At 27.4% G+C, this 18,679-nt stretch overlaps 1 protein-coding gene across 1 annotated transcript in view; it reads left to right on the plus strand.

Moving 5' to 3' along the window:
• The window catches only part of LOC109609534 (tyrosine-protein kinase Dnt-like), an 88,141-nt gene that overhangs the window by 20,706 nt on the left and 48,756 nt on the right, over positions 1-18,679 (plus strand). Inside the window, exon 2 of the mRNA XM_020026201.2 lies at positions 8,773-8,900. Within this exon, the coding sequence (XP_019881760.2) occupies positions 8,773-8,900 (128 nt within the window). The remainder of the gene's footprint in view (positions 1-8,772; positions 8,901-18,679) is intronic.

The raw sequence follows: 18,679 nt of genomic DNA on the forward strand, positions 1-18,679 counted from the left end.
CAAATTAAGGAACTTTTACCAAGGTAAGTTTATATAAATAGGGGAAAAAATAACACTATTCAGCTAAATTATATAAAATTATTTTAAATTTAATTTTGTTATAACAATGTCAGTAGATTAAATAAACTGTTTATTAAAAAAGTCAAAAAAATTAAAAAATGTAACTTTAGAGCAGCATATTACTCAAATTAAGGAACGTTGTACCAACGTAAATGTGGAACAAAATAACACTATTCAACTGACTTATACAAAATTATTTTAAATTTAATTTTGTTACAACAATGAGAGTAGATTAAATAAATTGTTTACTAAAAAGACAAGAAAATTTAAAATTTAGAGTAGAATGTTGTCCAAATTAAGAAACTCTATATCAACGTAAATTTAGATAAATGGAGACAAAATAACTCTATTCATGCAAAATTATTTTAAATTTAATTTTGTTATAACAATATCGGTGGATTCAATACATTGTTTACTAAAAAAAATGTTATCTTACAGCAGCATATTTCCTAAATTAAGGAACTTTGTACCAAGGCCAGTTTAAGTAAATAAACATTTTAAAAACGACCTGTATAAGCAAATTAATTTTTAGATTACTACAATTAAAGAAAAAAAAATGTTTCCAACAAACTGAATTCCTGTTAAATTAAATAAATATCCTAAAATATAATTCGCTCTAATTAAATTTGCCCAAATGCCCAAGTGTTGTTATTAAATTGAATATTTATGCATCATGGCCCATAATTTTACAAACGTTTCAGTTAAATTCCACTTATTTTTTTATGTAGAATAGAATCGAATATTAAAATCGTATTTATTCATGATTTATTTATTATTTTATAAAAATGATAAACTGTGTACAAATAAAAGTATGCAAAATACGTTTAAATATAAAAATAACAAAATGGAAAATAGGTTTACATGGTTACAGTTTAAAAAATAATAAATTACTAACGAATTTTTAAAATTAAAATTAAAAGTGGAATTTGGGAACTATTTAAAATAAATTATTAATTTCAGTATATATATATATATATATATATATATATATATATAAATAAAAACACGGTCCAATTTAAACAATTTAAAATTTACGACTCAAATTAAGTCAGTGTAGCTCAACTTAACTAGTCCAAAATTGCTTAATGTAATAGTCATCCAAATATAATAAATTTATTATAAGGTTTTAACGAAAAATCGATTTTAAAAATTGTCAACATAACTTACAAGCGAAGTAATTTTTGTATTTAAGTAAATTGAACTAAATCGTCTCATCTTGAGTCACCTTGAGGGGTGCGGCATTGAAAGGACCTCTCAAAAACACCCTGTTTAATTCAATTAAATTTTGGATTGATGCAATTAAAGTAAATAGTTTTCCACATCAATCTGAAGTTTTGTCAAATTAAATAAATATTCTCAAATTTGCTCTTATTAAATTTGTCGAAATGTCCACAATATTGCCAGTATTAATTAATTAATGCAGTTCAGAACAAGTTGATGCAGTCGTTTTTTTGTTGGCAGCACTTTAAGTAAATTGATTACCAAATAAGTTAATTTTAACTCTTTTAGTTTAATCAATTGATACAGGTTGATTTTAAACCCTTTAAAATCAACCTGTATAAGTCAATTAAATAAATTCAATTAATGTAAAAAATGTTCACATCAAACTGAATTCCTGTCAAATTAAATAAATATCCTAAAATTTGCTCTAATTAAATTTGGCCAAATGTTCAAGTGTTGTTATAAAATTGAATATTTATGCATCATGGCCCATAATTTTACTATTGTTTCAATTAAATTCCACTTATTTTTATGTAGAATCGAGTCGAATTTTAAAATCGTATTTGTTCATGATTTATGTTTAATAAAAATGACAGACTGTGTACAAAAATATACGTTTAAACTTAAAAATAACAAAAATAGGAAATAGGGTTACATGTTTTCAATTTTCAGTAGTCTCCTAAAACTATAAATTACTAATAAACTATTTACAAATAGACAACAAATTTTCATTGATTAGTAGGATTTGATAACACAGAACCTATTTATTTAAAATAAATTATTCATTTCATCTATGTTAATATAACATAACTTTATATAGAAATAAAAACACAACCACAAAGTTGGGTTGTTAATATAAATAGTTGTTTCGTCTGTTCTTTTAGCAAATTACATTAAACAACGTTTATCAGAACCGATATTTCCTGGTGGCAGGGTGAAATTACCCCGTTTCCAGCAGGTACGTGCAAACAGTTCTGAGAAAAATGTTGTGTAAATAATTTGCGGGCGAATATGAAAGCGCTGCTTAAAATAATGATAAAGGGTAAATACAGTGATAAAGTTGCGTTACGATGTCTGAAAGTCATTTTTATTTGAAGTGTATAAGGAACACGTATAAAAAATAATGTTGAACTTACGCTTGGTTGAGTACGTATTGCGGAAAATATAAAAGACGCCTCGTGGGGCTTTTTTATTGTTTTATCAGCCAAAAAGATATTTACCTTTCATACATTTTTCATTCCGTTTATAAATTACACATAGCCCGAGCATCATCCGTACGGTTTTTGGTGAGTGGAACAAATCCGCAAACTCATCTTTTTGCCACCTAACCCCTGACTACCCTAGACGTTTAAAATGTCTTAAATTATCTCGAAGCCGTAATTCACTTACAATGTAAACACAAAACATAATTGGCTGTATTGAAATTTTGTTTGGTCAACTCAAACACGGAAAACTCATTGAAAAATATATTTGAACTGGTCTGTTTGCCATAATAGCACTAATTAAAAATGTTATTATCCGTTTACCGGAAAAAAATAGTGGTAAAAATCAATTTTGAATAAAGATTGTATGTGATCAATAACAGTGTTCATGTTCCAAAACGTCTGACCTTAGGCTGCATTTTAAAATAGATATTTCCAGTGTATATCGTTCAAGACAATCAATGAATAATATATGAAACAGTGGCCACTAATGTCGCTGTATTACGATACAGGGAACTTTTATAACTCATTATTGCATTTTCATCATTAGATTCGATTGATTTTCAATAAAAAGGGGTCAATTAATGTATCCAACTTCATAAACGCTCCAAACATAATTTTTTTTTATGGTACACTATCGATTTATTTACGGGTGGTGTGTTTCGCTTCATGGGATGATAGACACAAAAAGTAGTTTTGAAGTAAACAATTCCAATTTCAATTAACCAGATAGTCCAATAAAAGCCTGTGGCGAGAGTTCCGCTATTGCTATATCTTGTTACAATGTATTTGAGGCTCTTGTGTGAAGTATAGTTAACATTCCTTTGAATGCAGAATAGATACTTCAAAGCATGTAGTGTCAAATTGTCGGGGTATTTCTCATTTTCTAACATTGATTTGTTCTGGTATGCAATATTATGTATGAATCACGAATAGCAATATAATGGAATGCTACTTATGCAGATAAATTTTGAGGCTACCATTTCATTTAGATTATACACTAATATTAATCAAAGTTTGGCATAGAATTTATGTCTTCAATAAAATTTTAAATTTATAGAAAGTGGATTTAAAAAATGGAACTTTAGAGTTGCATTCACCAAAACTCTACTACTAAATGGACTTATTTTGAATAAGTTGGTTGATAGAAAAAAAACTGACTTAAGTGACCAGTACACTGTTTTGAAACAATATGTGAAAGCTTTCCAAAAAATCACCAATACCAATATAATAGATGGCTATTTATGTAGATACATTTTGAGGCTACCATTTCATTTAGATTATAAACAAATATTGGTTAAAAGTTTGGTATAGAATTTATGTGTTCAATAAAATTTTAAATTTATAGAAAATGGATTTAAAAAATGGAACTTTAGAGCTTCATTCACCAAAACTCTACTGCTAAATGGACTTATTTTGAATGAGTTAGTTGATAGAAAAAAAACTGACTTAAGTGACCAGTACACTGTTTTGAGACAATATGTGAAAGCTTTCCAAAAAATCACCAATAGCAATATAATAGATTGCTAGTTATGTAGATACACTTTGAGGCTACCATTTTATTTAGATTATAAACAAATATTAGTTAAAAGTCTGGCATAGAATTTGTCTTTATTAAAATTTTAAATTTATAGAAAGTGCACTTAAAAAATGGAAAATTAGAGCTTCATTCACTAAAACTAAACAACTACTAAATGAACTTACTTTGAATAAGTTAGTTGATAGAAAAAAATGACTTTAGTAACCAGTACACTGTTTTGAGATATGTGAAAGCTTTTCAAAAAAATGACCAATTCCAATATAATAGATGGCTATTTATGTAGATACATTTTGAGGCTACCATTTCATTTAGATTATAAACAAATATTGGTTAAAAGTTTGGTATAGAATTTATGTCTTCAATAAAATTTTAAATTTATAGAAAGTGGATTTAAAAAATGGAACTTTAGAGCTTCATTCACCACAACTCTACTGCTAAATGGACTTATTTTGAATAAGTTAGTTGCTAGAAAAAAAATGACTTAAGTAACCAGTACACTGTTTTGAGACAATATGTGAAAGCTTTCCAAAGAATCACAAATAGCAACATGATAGATTGCTAGTTATATAGATACACTTTGAGGCTACCATTTTATTTAGATTATAAACAAATATTAGTTAAAAGTCTGGCATAGAATTTGTCTTTATTAAAATTTTAAATTTATAGAAAGTGAATTTAAAAAATGGAAAATTAAAGCTTCATTCATCAAAACTAAACAACTACTAAATGAACTTATTTTGGATAAGTTAGTTGATAGAAAAAAATGACTTTAGTAACCAGTACACTGTTTTGAGATATGTGAAAGCTTTCCAAAAAATGACCAATACCAATATAATAGATGGCTATTTATGTTGATACATTTTGAGGCTACCATTTCATTTAGATTATAAACAAATATTGGTTAAAAGTTTGGTATAGAATTTATGTCTTCAATAAAATTTTAAATTTATAGAAAGTGGATTTAAAAAATGGAACTTTAGAGCTGCATTCACCAAAACTCTACTACTAAATGGACTTATTTTGAATAAGTTGGTTGATAGAAAAAAAAACTGACTTAAGTGACCAGTACACTGTTTTGAGACAATATGTGAAAGCTTTCCAAAAAATCACCAATAGCAATATAATAGATTGCTAGTTATGTACATACACTTTGAGGCTACCATTTTATTTAGATTATAAACAAATATTAGTTAAAAGTCTGGCATAGAATTTGTCTTTATTAAAATTTTAAATTTATAGAAAGTGCACTTAAAAAATGGAAAATTAGAGCTTCATTCACTAAAACTAAACAACTACTAAATGAACTTACTTTGAATAAGTTAGTTGATAGAAAAAAAACTGACTTAAGTGACCAGTACACTGTTTTGAAACAATATGTGAAAGCTTTCCAAAAAATCACCAATACAAATATAATAGATGGCTATTTATGTAGATACATTTTGAGGCTACCATTTCATTTAGATTATAAACAAATATTGGTTAAAAGTTTGGTATAGAATTTATGTCTTCAATAAAATTTTAAATTTATAGAAAGTGGATTTAAAAAATGGAACTTTAGAGCTTCATTCACCAAAACTCTACTTCTAAATGGACTTATTTTGAATAAGTTAGTTGATAGAAAAAAAACTGACTTAAGTGACCAGTACACTGTTTTGAGACAATATGTGAAAGCTTTCCAAAGAATCACAAATAGCAATATGATAGATTGCTAGTTATATAGATTCACTTTGAGGCTACCATTTTATTTAGATTGTAAACAAATATTAGTTAAAAGCCTGGCATAGAATTTGTCTTTATTAAAATTTTAAATTTATAGAAAGTGAATTTAAAAAATGGAAAATTAAAGCTTCATTCACCAAAACTAAACAACTACTAAATGAACTTATTTTGGATAAGTTAGTTGATAGAAAAAAATGACTTTAGTAACCAGTACACTGTTTTGAGATATGTGAAAGCTTTCCAAAAAATGACCAATACCAATATAATAGATGGCTATTTATGTAGATACATTTTGAGGCTACCATTTCATTTAGATTATAAACAAATATTGGTTAAAAGTTTGGTATAGAATTTATGTCTTCAATAAAATTTTAAATTTATAGAAAGTGGATTTAAAAAATGGAACTTTAGAGCTGCATTCACCAAAACTCTACTACTAAATGGACTTATTTTGAATAAGTTGGTTGATAGAAAAAAAAACTGACTTAAGTGACCAGTACACTGTTTTGAGACAATATGTGAAAGCTTTCCAAAAAATCACCAATAGCAATATAATAGATTGCTAGTTATGTACATACACTTTGAGGCTACCATTTTATTTAGATTATAAACAAATATTAGTTAAAAGTCTGGCATAGAATTTGTCTTTATTAAAATTTTAAATTTATAGAAAGTGCACTTAAAAAATGGAAAATTAGAGCTTCATTCACTAAAACTAAACAACTACTAAATGAACTTACTTTGAATAAGTTAGTTGATAGAAAAAAATGACTTTAGTAACCAGTACACTGTTTTGAGATATGTGAAAGCTTTTCAAAAAAATGACCAATTCCAATATAATAGATGGCTATTTATGTAGATACATTTTGAGGCTACCATTTCATTTAGATTATAAACAAAAGTTGGTTAAAAGTTTGGTATAGAATTTATGTCTTCAATAAAATTTTAAATTTATAGAAAGTGGATTTAAAAAGATGGAACTTTAGAGCTGCATTCACCAAAACTCTACTACTAAATGGACTTATTTTGAATAAGTTGGTTGATAGAAAAAAAACTGACTTAAGTGACCAGTACACTGTTTTGAAACAATATGTGAAAGCTTTCCAAAAAATCACCAATACAAATATAATAGATGGCTATTTATGTAGATACATTTTGAGGCTACCATTTCATTTAGATTATAAACAAATATTGGTTAAAAGTTTGGTATAGAATTTATGTCTTTAATAAAATTTTAAATTTATAGAAAGTGGATTTAAAAAATGGAACTTTAGAGCTTCATTCACCAAAACTCTACTGCTAAATGGACTTATTTTGAATAAGTTAGTTGATAGAAAAAAAATGACTTAAGTGACCAGTACACTGTTTTGAGACAATATGTGAAAGCTTTCCAAAGAATCACAAATAGCAATATAATAGATTGCTAGTTATATAGATACATTTTGAGGCTACCATTTTATTTAGATTATAAACAAATATTAGTTAAAAGTCTGGCATAGAATTTGTCTTTATTAAAATTTTAAATTTATAGAAAGTGAATTTAAAAAATGGAAAATTAGAGCTTCATTCACCAAAACTAAACAACTACTAAATGAACTTATTTTAGATAAGTTACTTGATAGAAAAAAATGACTTTAGTAACCAGTACACTGTTTTGAGATATGTGAAAGCTTTCCAAAAAATGACCAATACCAATATAATAGATGGCTATTTATGTAGATACATTTTGAGGCTACCATTTCATTTAGATTATAAACAAATATTGGTTAAAAGTTTGGTATAGAATTTATGTCTTCAATAAAATTTTAAATTTATAGAAAGTGGATTTAAAAAATGGAACTTTAGAGCTGCATTCACCAAAACTAAGCAACTACTAAATGAACTTATTTTGAATAAGTTAGTTGATATAAAAATAACTGACTTAAGTGACCAGTCAACTGCTTCGAGATAATATGTGAAAAGTTTCAAAGAAATCACCAATAGCAACATAATAGATTACTATTTATGTAGATACATTTTGAGCCTACCATTTCATTTAGATTATAAACAAATATTAGTTAAAAGTCTGGCACAGAATTTGTCTTTATTAAAATTTTAAATTCGTAGCAAGTTGATATAAAATATGTAACTTTAGAGATGCATTCACCAAAACTAAACAACTACTAAATGAAATTATTTTGAATAAGTTAGTTGATAGACATAAGTGACGAGTCCACTGTTTCGAAATAATATGTGAAAACTTTCCAAAAAAATCACCATTAGCAACATAATAGATTGTTATTTATGTAGATATATTTTGAGGTTACCGTTTCATTCAGTTTATAAACAAATATTAGTTAAAAGTTTGGCATAGAATTTGTCTTTAATAAAATTTTAAATTTATAGAAAGTGGATTTAAAAAATGGAACTTTAGAGCTGCTTTCACCAAAACTAAACAACTATCAAATTATATCATTTTGAATAAATTAGTTGATAGAAAAAAAATCTTACTTAAGTGACCAGTCCACTATTTTGAGATAATATGTGAAAGCTTTCCAAAAGTCACCAATAATGGAATGCTACATGTGTAGATAAATTTTAAGGCAATAATTTTATTTACATTATAAATGAATATTAATTATAAATACATGACATTTATATCTTTGATAAAATTTTGAAATTATAAAAAACTGGATAAAATCCTAAAAACTAAAGCTATTTAATGTTCAATAATTTGGATTAGTTTATTTCCTGCAACATTTAATTAGCCCCACCAATTTTGAATTCCTGAACTAATAAATTAAGGTCGTAACTTTTTTCATCAGTTAAGTAACACATAACGCAAAATAATAAAAACCCGTGCTAAAAGCCACATTATTTGGTAATATTTTATTCGGCTTCAATTAGACTAATTCACTGTTTTGTGAAATTTGTTGATTAAATTAATCTCGGCTGTATTCGAACACGAAAACCCGTAATCAGCATTTCGCATAATGAACCAAAGACTAACAAAACTGAGCTTATATTAATGCATTAATTTACATTTTGCAGGGATTAACACTGATTTGTTCTACATTGAAAAAGGCGTCATCAACAATTATGCCCTGACCTTCACTGTATTGATACCGGCGCATGTATCCAATATATTTTTCTCGTGGCAGAGTCTCACCAACTATTCGGTAAGTAACTTTTACGTTCAAGCTTTCTATGAATTTTTTAAATGCTTTGAAAGCTCTAGGAATATTTACTGTGCGGTGCAGATGTGCACTATTACTTTTTGTCGACGAGTTGATGCACCTAATTAAATTTTGGATCACTGTTTGAAAATAGTATTTCAGCTTGTTTGATTTTTGGAGGCTCCAACGCAGCGGTTAATTATTCGTAGTCGCTACATAATTATTGGTATGATAATATGATTTATATATCGTACGTTGCTGAACCTTTTAGTGCAAACAGAGGCATGGTAATTTAATATAGTCGTTTAACATGTAACGGCTAGACTGTAAAATGATGTGAGTCTTTAATTAACTGTTTGTTGGGAAGTCTAACAACTCCTACCGTTTGATGCACTTTCTTGGATTCGGTTATTTCGATATGAAACAATAACAAAAATTGTTCGTCTTCAACGCGACACGTGTAAGCAAACAAAAGTCAAGCCTCGTAGGTTAATTGCATTTTGTGCTGCCTCCTTTTTATCATATCAAACGAAAAACAATACCAGAAATTTTTAATTTTAAATTGAGCAGACAGTAGGAAAAGGTCGAGTTACCGCATTGACAGGGTCTTGTTGAACAAGGGAAACAGAATCTAAAGACAAATCTCGACACTTCAATGACAACGTACAACTTTAATTGAATACCAAACATTCCTGTCCCTACGTTGGAAAGAAGCTACGCCATTTATTGACTGTTGGGCCTCATCGATCCTGGTGTCAATTCTGGTTAAAACACTTTGTATTTCAAACTGTTTGCTACACGGTTCTATTTGCTATTGTTTTTAATACACGGATTCAGGCTTTTTAATGGGTTCGTTCAATAATGTTAGTATTTTGGTTTAGTTTGTAATTCAAATTACTGGGTAATTTTTCGTCTATTTCGACGTTTTCCCATTTGTCCGCTTTTATTTTGGTGAATTTGGTTTTGTCATTAATAACTAAATGGTTGTTTCTTGAATGGTGACAGTTAATTCATTTGATAGAGTGCCTTCAAGGAATAATCATTGGTGGAGCGACAGCTCAAGTTCAGCTCCGTCGTTTTTTTCCCTAGAATGACAGGACTACATCCTGTTCTCCTCTTTTTAAGACTGTTATCCCATCATCAAACCTTTGTACTATTGTGCAGGATTGCTGCAAAATTAATCATTGCTCTTCGAATATCTTTTATCTGTCAACGTTTATACAAATTCAACTCACTTATGTCTATATTTTCTACTAAAGTGAAACCATCTTTTGAATTTCTTAAATTAAATAGATTTAGAAACAGTTACAATACTTTTATTACCAGTGATATTATATAAATATTTGCAGACCATTCATCATTTAACAGAGTATCTTCAAGGAATAATCATTGATAGTGCGGCAGCTCAAGTTCAACGGTTTCTTTACCTTCATCGTTTTCCATCAGAAAGACAATCTGAAATCGTCTTTTGAAGTGGACTATTTGTATTTATATATTAAATAGATTTAAAAACATTTACAATACTTTTTTTACCAGTAATATTATATAAATATTTGCAGACCTTTCATTCATTTGATAGAGTACTTTCAAGGAATACTCATTGATGGAGTGACAGCTCAAGTTCAACTTTTTTTCCCTCCATCGTTTTTTCCCTTGAATGTGTATTTTAGTAATTTTAGTAGACCTACATCCTGTTTTCCATTTTTAAAATTCTAATCACGTCTTCAACCCTTTGGTCTACTGTGCAGGATTGGTATAAATTTAATCAGGACATTCTTCATTACTCATTAAATATTTTTTATCTGTCAACGTTCAAATTCAAGTAAATCATGCGTATATTTTCTAGTAAAGTATACAAATGTTTAAGAAGAAGTGTTATTTCAGAAAGACAAACTGAAATCGTCTTTTGAAGTGGAAAATTTGAATTTCTTAAATTACATTTACAATACTTGTTTACCAGTAATATTATATAAATATTTGCAGACCATTCATCATTTAATAGAGTAGCTTCAAGGAATAACCATTGATAGTGCGGCAGCTCAAGTTCAACGGTTTCTTTCCCTTCATCGTTTTCCATCAAAAAGTCAACCTGAAATCGTCTTTTGAAGTGGACTGTTTGTATTTATATATTAAATAAATTTAAAAACATTTACAATACTTTTTTTACCAGTAATATTATATAAATATTTGCAGACCTTTCATTCATTTGATAGAGTACCTTCAAGGAATACTCATTGATGGAGTGACAGCTCAAGTTCAACTTTTTTTCCCTCCATCGTTTTTTCCCTTGAATGTGTATTTTAGTAATTTTACTAGACCTACATCCTGTTTTCCATTTTTAAAATTGTAATCACTTCTTCAACCCTTTGGTCTACCGTGCAGGATTGGTGTAAAATTAATCTGGACATTCTTCATTACTCAATAAATATCTTTTGTTTGTCAACGTTCAAATTCAAGTCAGTCATGCGTATATTTTCTAGTAAAGTATACAAATGTTTAAGAAGAAGTGTTATTTCAGAAAGACAAACTGAAATCGTCTTTTGAAGTGGAAAATTTGAATTTCTTAAATTATTGATAGTGCGGCAGCTCAAGTTCAACGGTTTTTTTCCTTCATCGTTTTCCATCAAAAAGTCAACCTGAAATCGTCTTTTGAAGTGGACTGTTTGTATTTATATATTAAATAAATTTAAAAACATTTACAATACTTTTTTTACCAGTAATATTATATAAATATTTGCAGACCTTTCATTCATTTGATAGAGTACCTTCAAGGAATACTCATTGATGGAGTGACAGCTCAAGTTCAACTTTTTTTTCCCTCCATCGTTTTTTCCCTTGAATGTGTATTTTAGTAATTTTAGTAGACCTACATCCTGTTTTCCATTTTTAAAATTGTAATCACTTCTTCAACCCTTTGGTCTACCGTGCAGGATTGGTGTAAAATTAATCTGGACATTCTTCATTACTCAATAAATATCTTTTATTTGTCAACGTTCAAATTCAAGTCAGTTATGCGTATATTTTTTAGTAACGTATACAAATGTTTAAGAAGAAGTGTTATTTCAGAAAGACAAACTGAAATCGTCTTTTGAAGTGGAAAATTTGAATTTCTTAAATTACATTTACAATACTTTTTTACCAGTAATATTATATAAATATTTGCAGACCATTCATCATTTAATAGAGTAGCTTCAAGGAATAACCATTGATAGTGCGGCAGCTCAAGTTCAACGGTTTCTTTCCCTTCATCGTTTTCCATCAAAAAGTCAACCTGAAATCGTCTTTTGAAGTGGACTGTTTGTATTTATATATTAAATAAATTTAAAAACATTTACAATACTTTTTTTACCAGTAATATTATATAAATATTTGCAGACCTTTCATTCATTTGATAGAGTACCTTCAAGGAATACTCATTGATGGAGTGACAGCTCAAGTTCAACTTTTTTTTCCCTCCATCGTTTTTTCCCTTGAATGTGTATTTTAGTAATTTTAGTAGACCTACATCCTGTTTTCCATTTTTAAAATTGTAATCACTTCTTCAACCCTTTGGTCTACCGTGCAGGATTGGTGTAAAATTAATCTGGACATTCTTCATTACTCAATAAATATCTTTTATTTGTCAACGTTCAAATTCAAGTCAGTTATGCGTATATTTTTTAGTAACGTATACAAATGTTTAAGAAGAAGTGTTATTTCAGAAAGACAAACTGAAATCGTCTTTTGAAGTGGAAAATTTGAATTTCTTAAATTACATTTACAATACTTTTTTACCAGTAATATTATATAAATATTTGCAGACCATTCATCATTTAATAGAGTAGCTTCAAGGAATAACCATTGATAGTGCGGCAGCTCAAGTTCAACGGTTTCTTTCCCTTCATCGTTTTCCATCAAAAAGTCAACCTGAAATCGTCTTTTGAAGTGGACTGTTTGTATTTATATATTAAATAAATTTAAAAACATTTACAATACTTTTTTTACCAGTAATATTATATAAATATTTGCAGACCTTTCATTCATTTGATAGAGTACCTTCAAGGAATACTCATTGATGGAGTGACAGCTCAAGTTCAACTTTTTTTTCCCTCCATCGTTTTTTCCCTTGAATGTGTATTTTAGTAATTTTAGTAGACCTACATCCTGTTTTCCATTTTTAAAATTGTAATCACTTCTTCAACCCTTTGGTCTACCGTGCAGGATTGGTGTAAAATTAATCTGGACATTCTTCATTACTCAATAAATATCTTTTATTTGTCAACGTTCAAATTCAAGTCAGTTATGCGTATATTTTTTAGTAAAGTATACAAATGTTTAAGAAGAAGTGTTATTTCAGAAAGACAAACTGAAATCGTCTTTTGAAGTGGAAAATTTGAATTTCTTAAATTACATTTACAATACTTGTTTACCAGTAATATTATATAAATATTTGCAGACCTTTCATTCATTTGATAGAGTAGCTTCAAGGAATATTCATTGATGGAGTGACAGCTCAAGTTCAACTGTTTTTTTTCCTCCATCGTTTTTCCCCTTGAATGTGTATTTTAGTAATTTTAGTAGACCTACATCCTGTTTTCCATTTTTAAAATTGTAAACACTTCTTCAACCCTTTGGACTACCGTGCAGGATTGGTGTAAATTTAATCAGGACATTCTTCATTACTCATTAAATATCTGTTATCTGTCAACGTTCAAATTCAAGTCAGTTGTTCGTATATTTTCTAGTAAAGTATACAAATGTTTAAGATGAAGTTATATCTTAGAAAGACAACCTGAAATCGTCTTTTGAAGTGAACATTTTGAATTTATTAAATTAAATAGATTTAGAAACTTTTAAATATTTATTTTGATTGATAATATTATTGAAATATTTGAAGCTGCTTCATTCATTCGATAGAGTGCCTTCAAGGAAAAATAAGTGATGGAGCGACAGCTCAAATTCAACTGTTTCTTTTCCTCCCTCGTTTGTTTCCCTTGAATATCTACTTTAATAATTTTAGTAGGACTACATCCTGTTTTATATTTTTTAGAATGTAGTGACATTATCAACCCTTTGGACTATTGTGCAGGATTGGTGTAAAATTAATCAGGAATCTTTTTATTACTCTTCGAATATCTTTTTTCTGTTAACGTTGATTCAAATTCAACTCACTTGTGACTATATTTCTAGTAAAGAACTCAAATGTTTAAGAAGAAATATTATCCCAGAAAAACCTGAAATCGTCTTTCACAGTGAACAATTTGAATTTCTTAAATTAAATAGATTTAGAAACGTGTTCAACTTTTTTTACCAGTAACATTTATTTAGATATTTGCAGTTCTAGGCGGTCAGATTTGAACATTCTTAATTTAGCTAATTTTAACTGAAAATACCTCAAAGAAAAGTGGTTTAAAGTTCTGTGGTTGATGCAATTTTCTTTAATTTATGCAGAAGATTCACTGTTTATTAAAACGTTTCATAATATATTTATGAGATAATTGAAATTATCTACTTCAAAAGACAAAAGGCAGTATATTATTACATATAGAACAATACTCCAGTTGATTTTTTGATTAAGTAGAGAATTCGAGCACGAAAAACATTCATTAATGAAAATGTTTATGACGTCATTAAGATGGTTGTTGGTTTTCCACCACAATAATATTTTCAGTTCTCACATTTCAGTAATTTGAACCTCTCCCCCCTGTAAACGTTCCTTTCGCAATAAAATGCGGGGAGAGCCTTTGAAGTGCCTCGTACCTCTTAAATAATCGTTGGATGCGACGCTTAAAACGTAGAAAGTTTGGATATTGACATACATTGGTACACTTGAAACAAGGCGGATTTGATTTTGGAACGTAACTTCAATAACTGGTTACCCCTAGTAACCAATATCACATAATTGGCGGCGAATGCATCCGACTATATAAATTTTCATTTTATATTCGCCTTTTGCCGAAGTCCCGTTGCAGCTCACGATTATCCAATAGACACATGCTGCTGTATTGCCCTCGGGATGTTTAATAAACAACATCCCCATGTACTCGATCAAATTATTTTTATTCTTTGATGATAGGTATTATGTAAAGGGCTGAATGATGGCTGCGATAGGGTAATCTCTTTTTAAATGGAGTTTCCAGCACAACGCCGAAACTATTGCTTAACTCGGGGGGCGAATGTAATTTAATAATAACGAAAACGGATTAAATCTTAAATTGCATCCTGTTTAGCCCTTTGTTTATACCTTTAAAGTTGTCAATTACGCAGCAGCTTTCACACCTATTAAACTAAGAACGGTGTAATGTGTTACACAATAAGCGTTCCAATTAAAACCCTGTGTTTGCTAGCTGAAACAAATTCACAAAAGATGTGATAATTGAAATTTAAGAATGGAACTGGAATCTGCAAGTTACTACTAGACTTCATTCGTGTCTGTTTTACTATACTGGCTGCGAAAATATTAAAAAATATCTTTAATAAGTCTCACCTAATGAATTATATTGTACTACATCAAAAGTTGTCAATTGGCGTGCACAGAATTTACACGTTAAATTAAGGACAGTGTTAAATTCATAATGTGTTATACCAGACGCATCTAAATGAAAACTGTGAAGCAGCTTATTCACTGGAATAAATCCTTTTTACTTTCGTTTTAATATACATATTTTAACTTCATGTAATCACACAGCTAAATTTGTACCTATATGTCACACGGCCATGAAGTGATATTATAATATTTATTTTTGTGTACGTTTCCAGCCATCATTAAAAAGTTTTTATTCCCGTTTTCATTTAGCTCATTTTATTATTCCCCGGCTGATCCCCAGAAAAAATATTCGCCGTGTTCACATGGAAATTAAGTCGCGTTTGTTAATATTTCATCCCTCTGCAACCCTTTTAGCGTATATTGAAAATTCAAATACTTTGACTTCCTTTCATTTACCTTTCAGTCAATATATTGAAAAAAGGAAGTGGATTTGTATTTGAAAATATCATTCATGCGTATTTTTCTTTGGCGAGGGATGTTTTATAAATATTCCGTTCCATTTTATAGGTATTGTTAAATATTTAGTGAGAACGTTTTACTTATTATACTTTGACTATTGATCGGAAATATTGTACATTATCCTTTAAGTTGAAGTTTATTCAATGGGGAAGAGCTTTCTACGTTTTAAATTGGACTAAATCTGATGTCTCCTTCCATTTGAAACTGTGGTAAATTTTCCATTTATTATATAACAGGATAAAATGCTCTAAAGCTAAATATATCGAGTTTTAATTTTACTAGTCAGGACTAAAATAAACATTAAAATTGAAATATCGCAATAACGGCTGTAATAGTTAAAATTAATCAAGAGTATCTTTCTCTCTTTCAAATTGTGTAAATAATATGAAAAGCTTGGCATTTTTAAAATATATTCAGTGGCGTAGAAAATTGGGCGAAAAAAGGGGATACCCCTCCAGAATCTATTGCAACCTTATAGAAAAAGTTTATTACACAATATTTGTATTTATAACTATATAACTCTCTCAATTTTTTTGACCAGCTTGCTATGTTCCAACCTTATGTCAAAACATTTGAAACTTGTAAATTCAAAATTCATTTTTACGGAAATAAATTATTTTAAAGTGCAAATAACTTTAATAAAAAAAATATTATTGCCAATAGGTTTGGTATACGAGATGTTATAGATACATATTTAATATCTGAATTCTTCAAATTCAGTATTTAACGGCAATTTTACAGAAATAAATTAAATATATTACAAAGATAAATTACTTACAAATTCAAATTACTTCAATAAAATATATTAGTGCTAATAGGCTTCATATACATGGTGTTATAGAATAACAATTTAGAACCTAAAACTTCAATAACCAAATATTTTTAATGAAAAAGATTAGTGCCAATAGGTTTTATATACGAAGTGTTATGGAATACATATTTAATATCTGGCACTTCCAAATTCAGCATTTAAAGTCAATTTTACAGAAATAAATTAAATATATTACAAAAATAAATTATTTAAAAATTTAAATTACTTTAATAAAAAGTGTTTGTGCTAATAGGCTTCATATACAAGATGTTATAGAATAAAAATTTAGAACCTAAAATTTCAATATTTAAAAATTAATATTTAAAGTCAATTTTACAGAAATAAATATATTAGAAAAATAAACTATTTAAAAGTGCAAATATCTTTAATAAAAAATATTATTGTCAATAGATTTGGTATACGAGGTGTTATACAATTTAATATCTGAATCCTCCAAATTCAGTATTTAACGTCAATTTTACAGAAATAAATTAAATATATTACAAAAATAAATTATTTAAAAATTCAAATTACTTTAATAAAAAATATTAGTGTTAATAGGCTTCATATACAAGGTGTTATAGAATAAATATTTAGAACCTGAAATTTAAATATTCAAAAATCAATATTCAAAGTCGATTTTACAGAAATAAATTAAATATATTACAAAAATAAATTACTTACAAATTCAAATTACTTCAATAAAATATATTAGTGCTAATAGGCTTCATATACAAGGTGTTATAGAAAAAAAATGTGGAACCTAAAACTTCAATATTCAAAAATCAATATTCAAAGTCATAAATAAATATATTAGAAATATAAATTATTTAAAAATGCAAATATCTTTAATAAAAAAGATTAGTGCCAATAAGTTTTATATACGAGGTGTTATGGAATACATATTTAATATCTGACATTTCCAAATTCAGCATTTAAAGTCAATTTTACAGAAATAAATTAAATATATTACAAAAATAAATTATTTAAAAATTTAAATTACTTTAATAAAAAGTGTTTGTGCTAATAGGCTTCATATACAAGATGTTATAGAATAAAAATTTAGAACCTAAAATTTCAATATTTAAAAATTAATATTTAAAGTCAATTTTACAGAAATAAATATATTAGAAAAATAAACTATTTAAAAGTGCAAATATCTTTAATAAAAAATATTATTGTCAATAGATTTGGTATACGAGGTGTTATACAATTTAATATCTGAATCCTCCAAATTCAGTATTTAACTTCAATTTTACAGAAATAAATTAAATATATTACAAAAATAAATTATTTAAAAATTCAAATTACTTTAATAAAAAATATTAGTGTTAATAGGCTTCATATACAAGGTGTTATAGAATAAATATTTAGAACCTGAAATTTAAATATTCAAAAATCAATATTCAAAGTCGATTTTACAGAAATAAATTAAATATATTACAAAAATAAATTACTTACAAATTCAAATTACTTCAATAAAATATATTAGTGCTAATAGGCTTCATATACAAGGTGTTATAGAAAAAAAATGTGGAACCTAAAACTTCAATATTCAAAAATCAATATTCAAAGTCATAAATAAATATATTAGAAATATAAATTATTTAAAAATGCAAATATCTTTAATAAAAAAGATTAGTGCCAATAAGTTTTATATACGAGGTGTTATGGAATACATATTTAATATCTGACATTTCCAAATTCAGCATTTAAAGTCAATTTTACAGAAATAAATTAAATATATTACAAAAATAAATTATTTAAAAATTTAAATTACTTTAATAAAAAGTGTTTGTGCTAATAGGCTTCATATACAAGATGTTATAGAATAAAAATTTAGAACCTAAAATTTCAATATTTAAAAATTAATATTTAAAGTCAATTTTACAGAAATAAATATATTAGAAAAATAAACTATTTAAAAGTGCAAATATCTTTAATAAAAAATATTATTGTCAATAGATTTGGTATACGAGGTGTTAT

This window comes from Aethina tumida, chromosome 1, assembly GCF_024364675.1.
Source record: "Aethina tumida isolate Nest 87 chromosome 1, icAetTumi1.1, whole genome shotgun sequence".
Lineage (NCBI taxonomy): Eukaryota > Metazoa > Arthropoda > Insecta > Coleoptera > Nitidulidae > Aethina > Aethina tumida.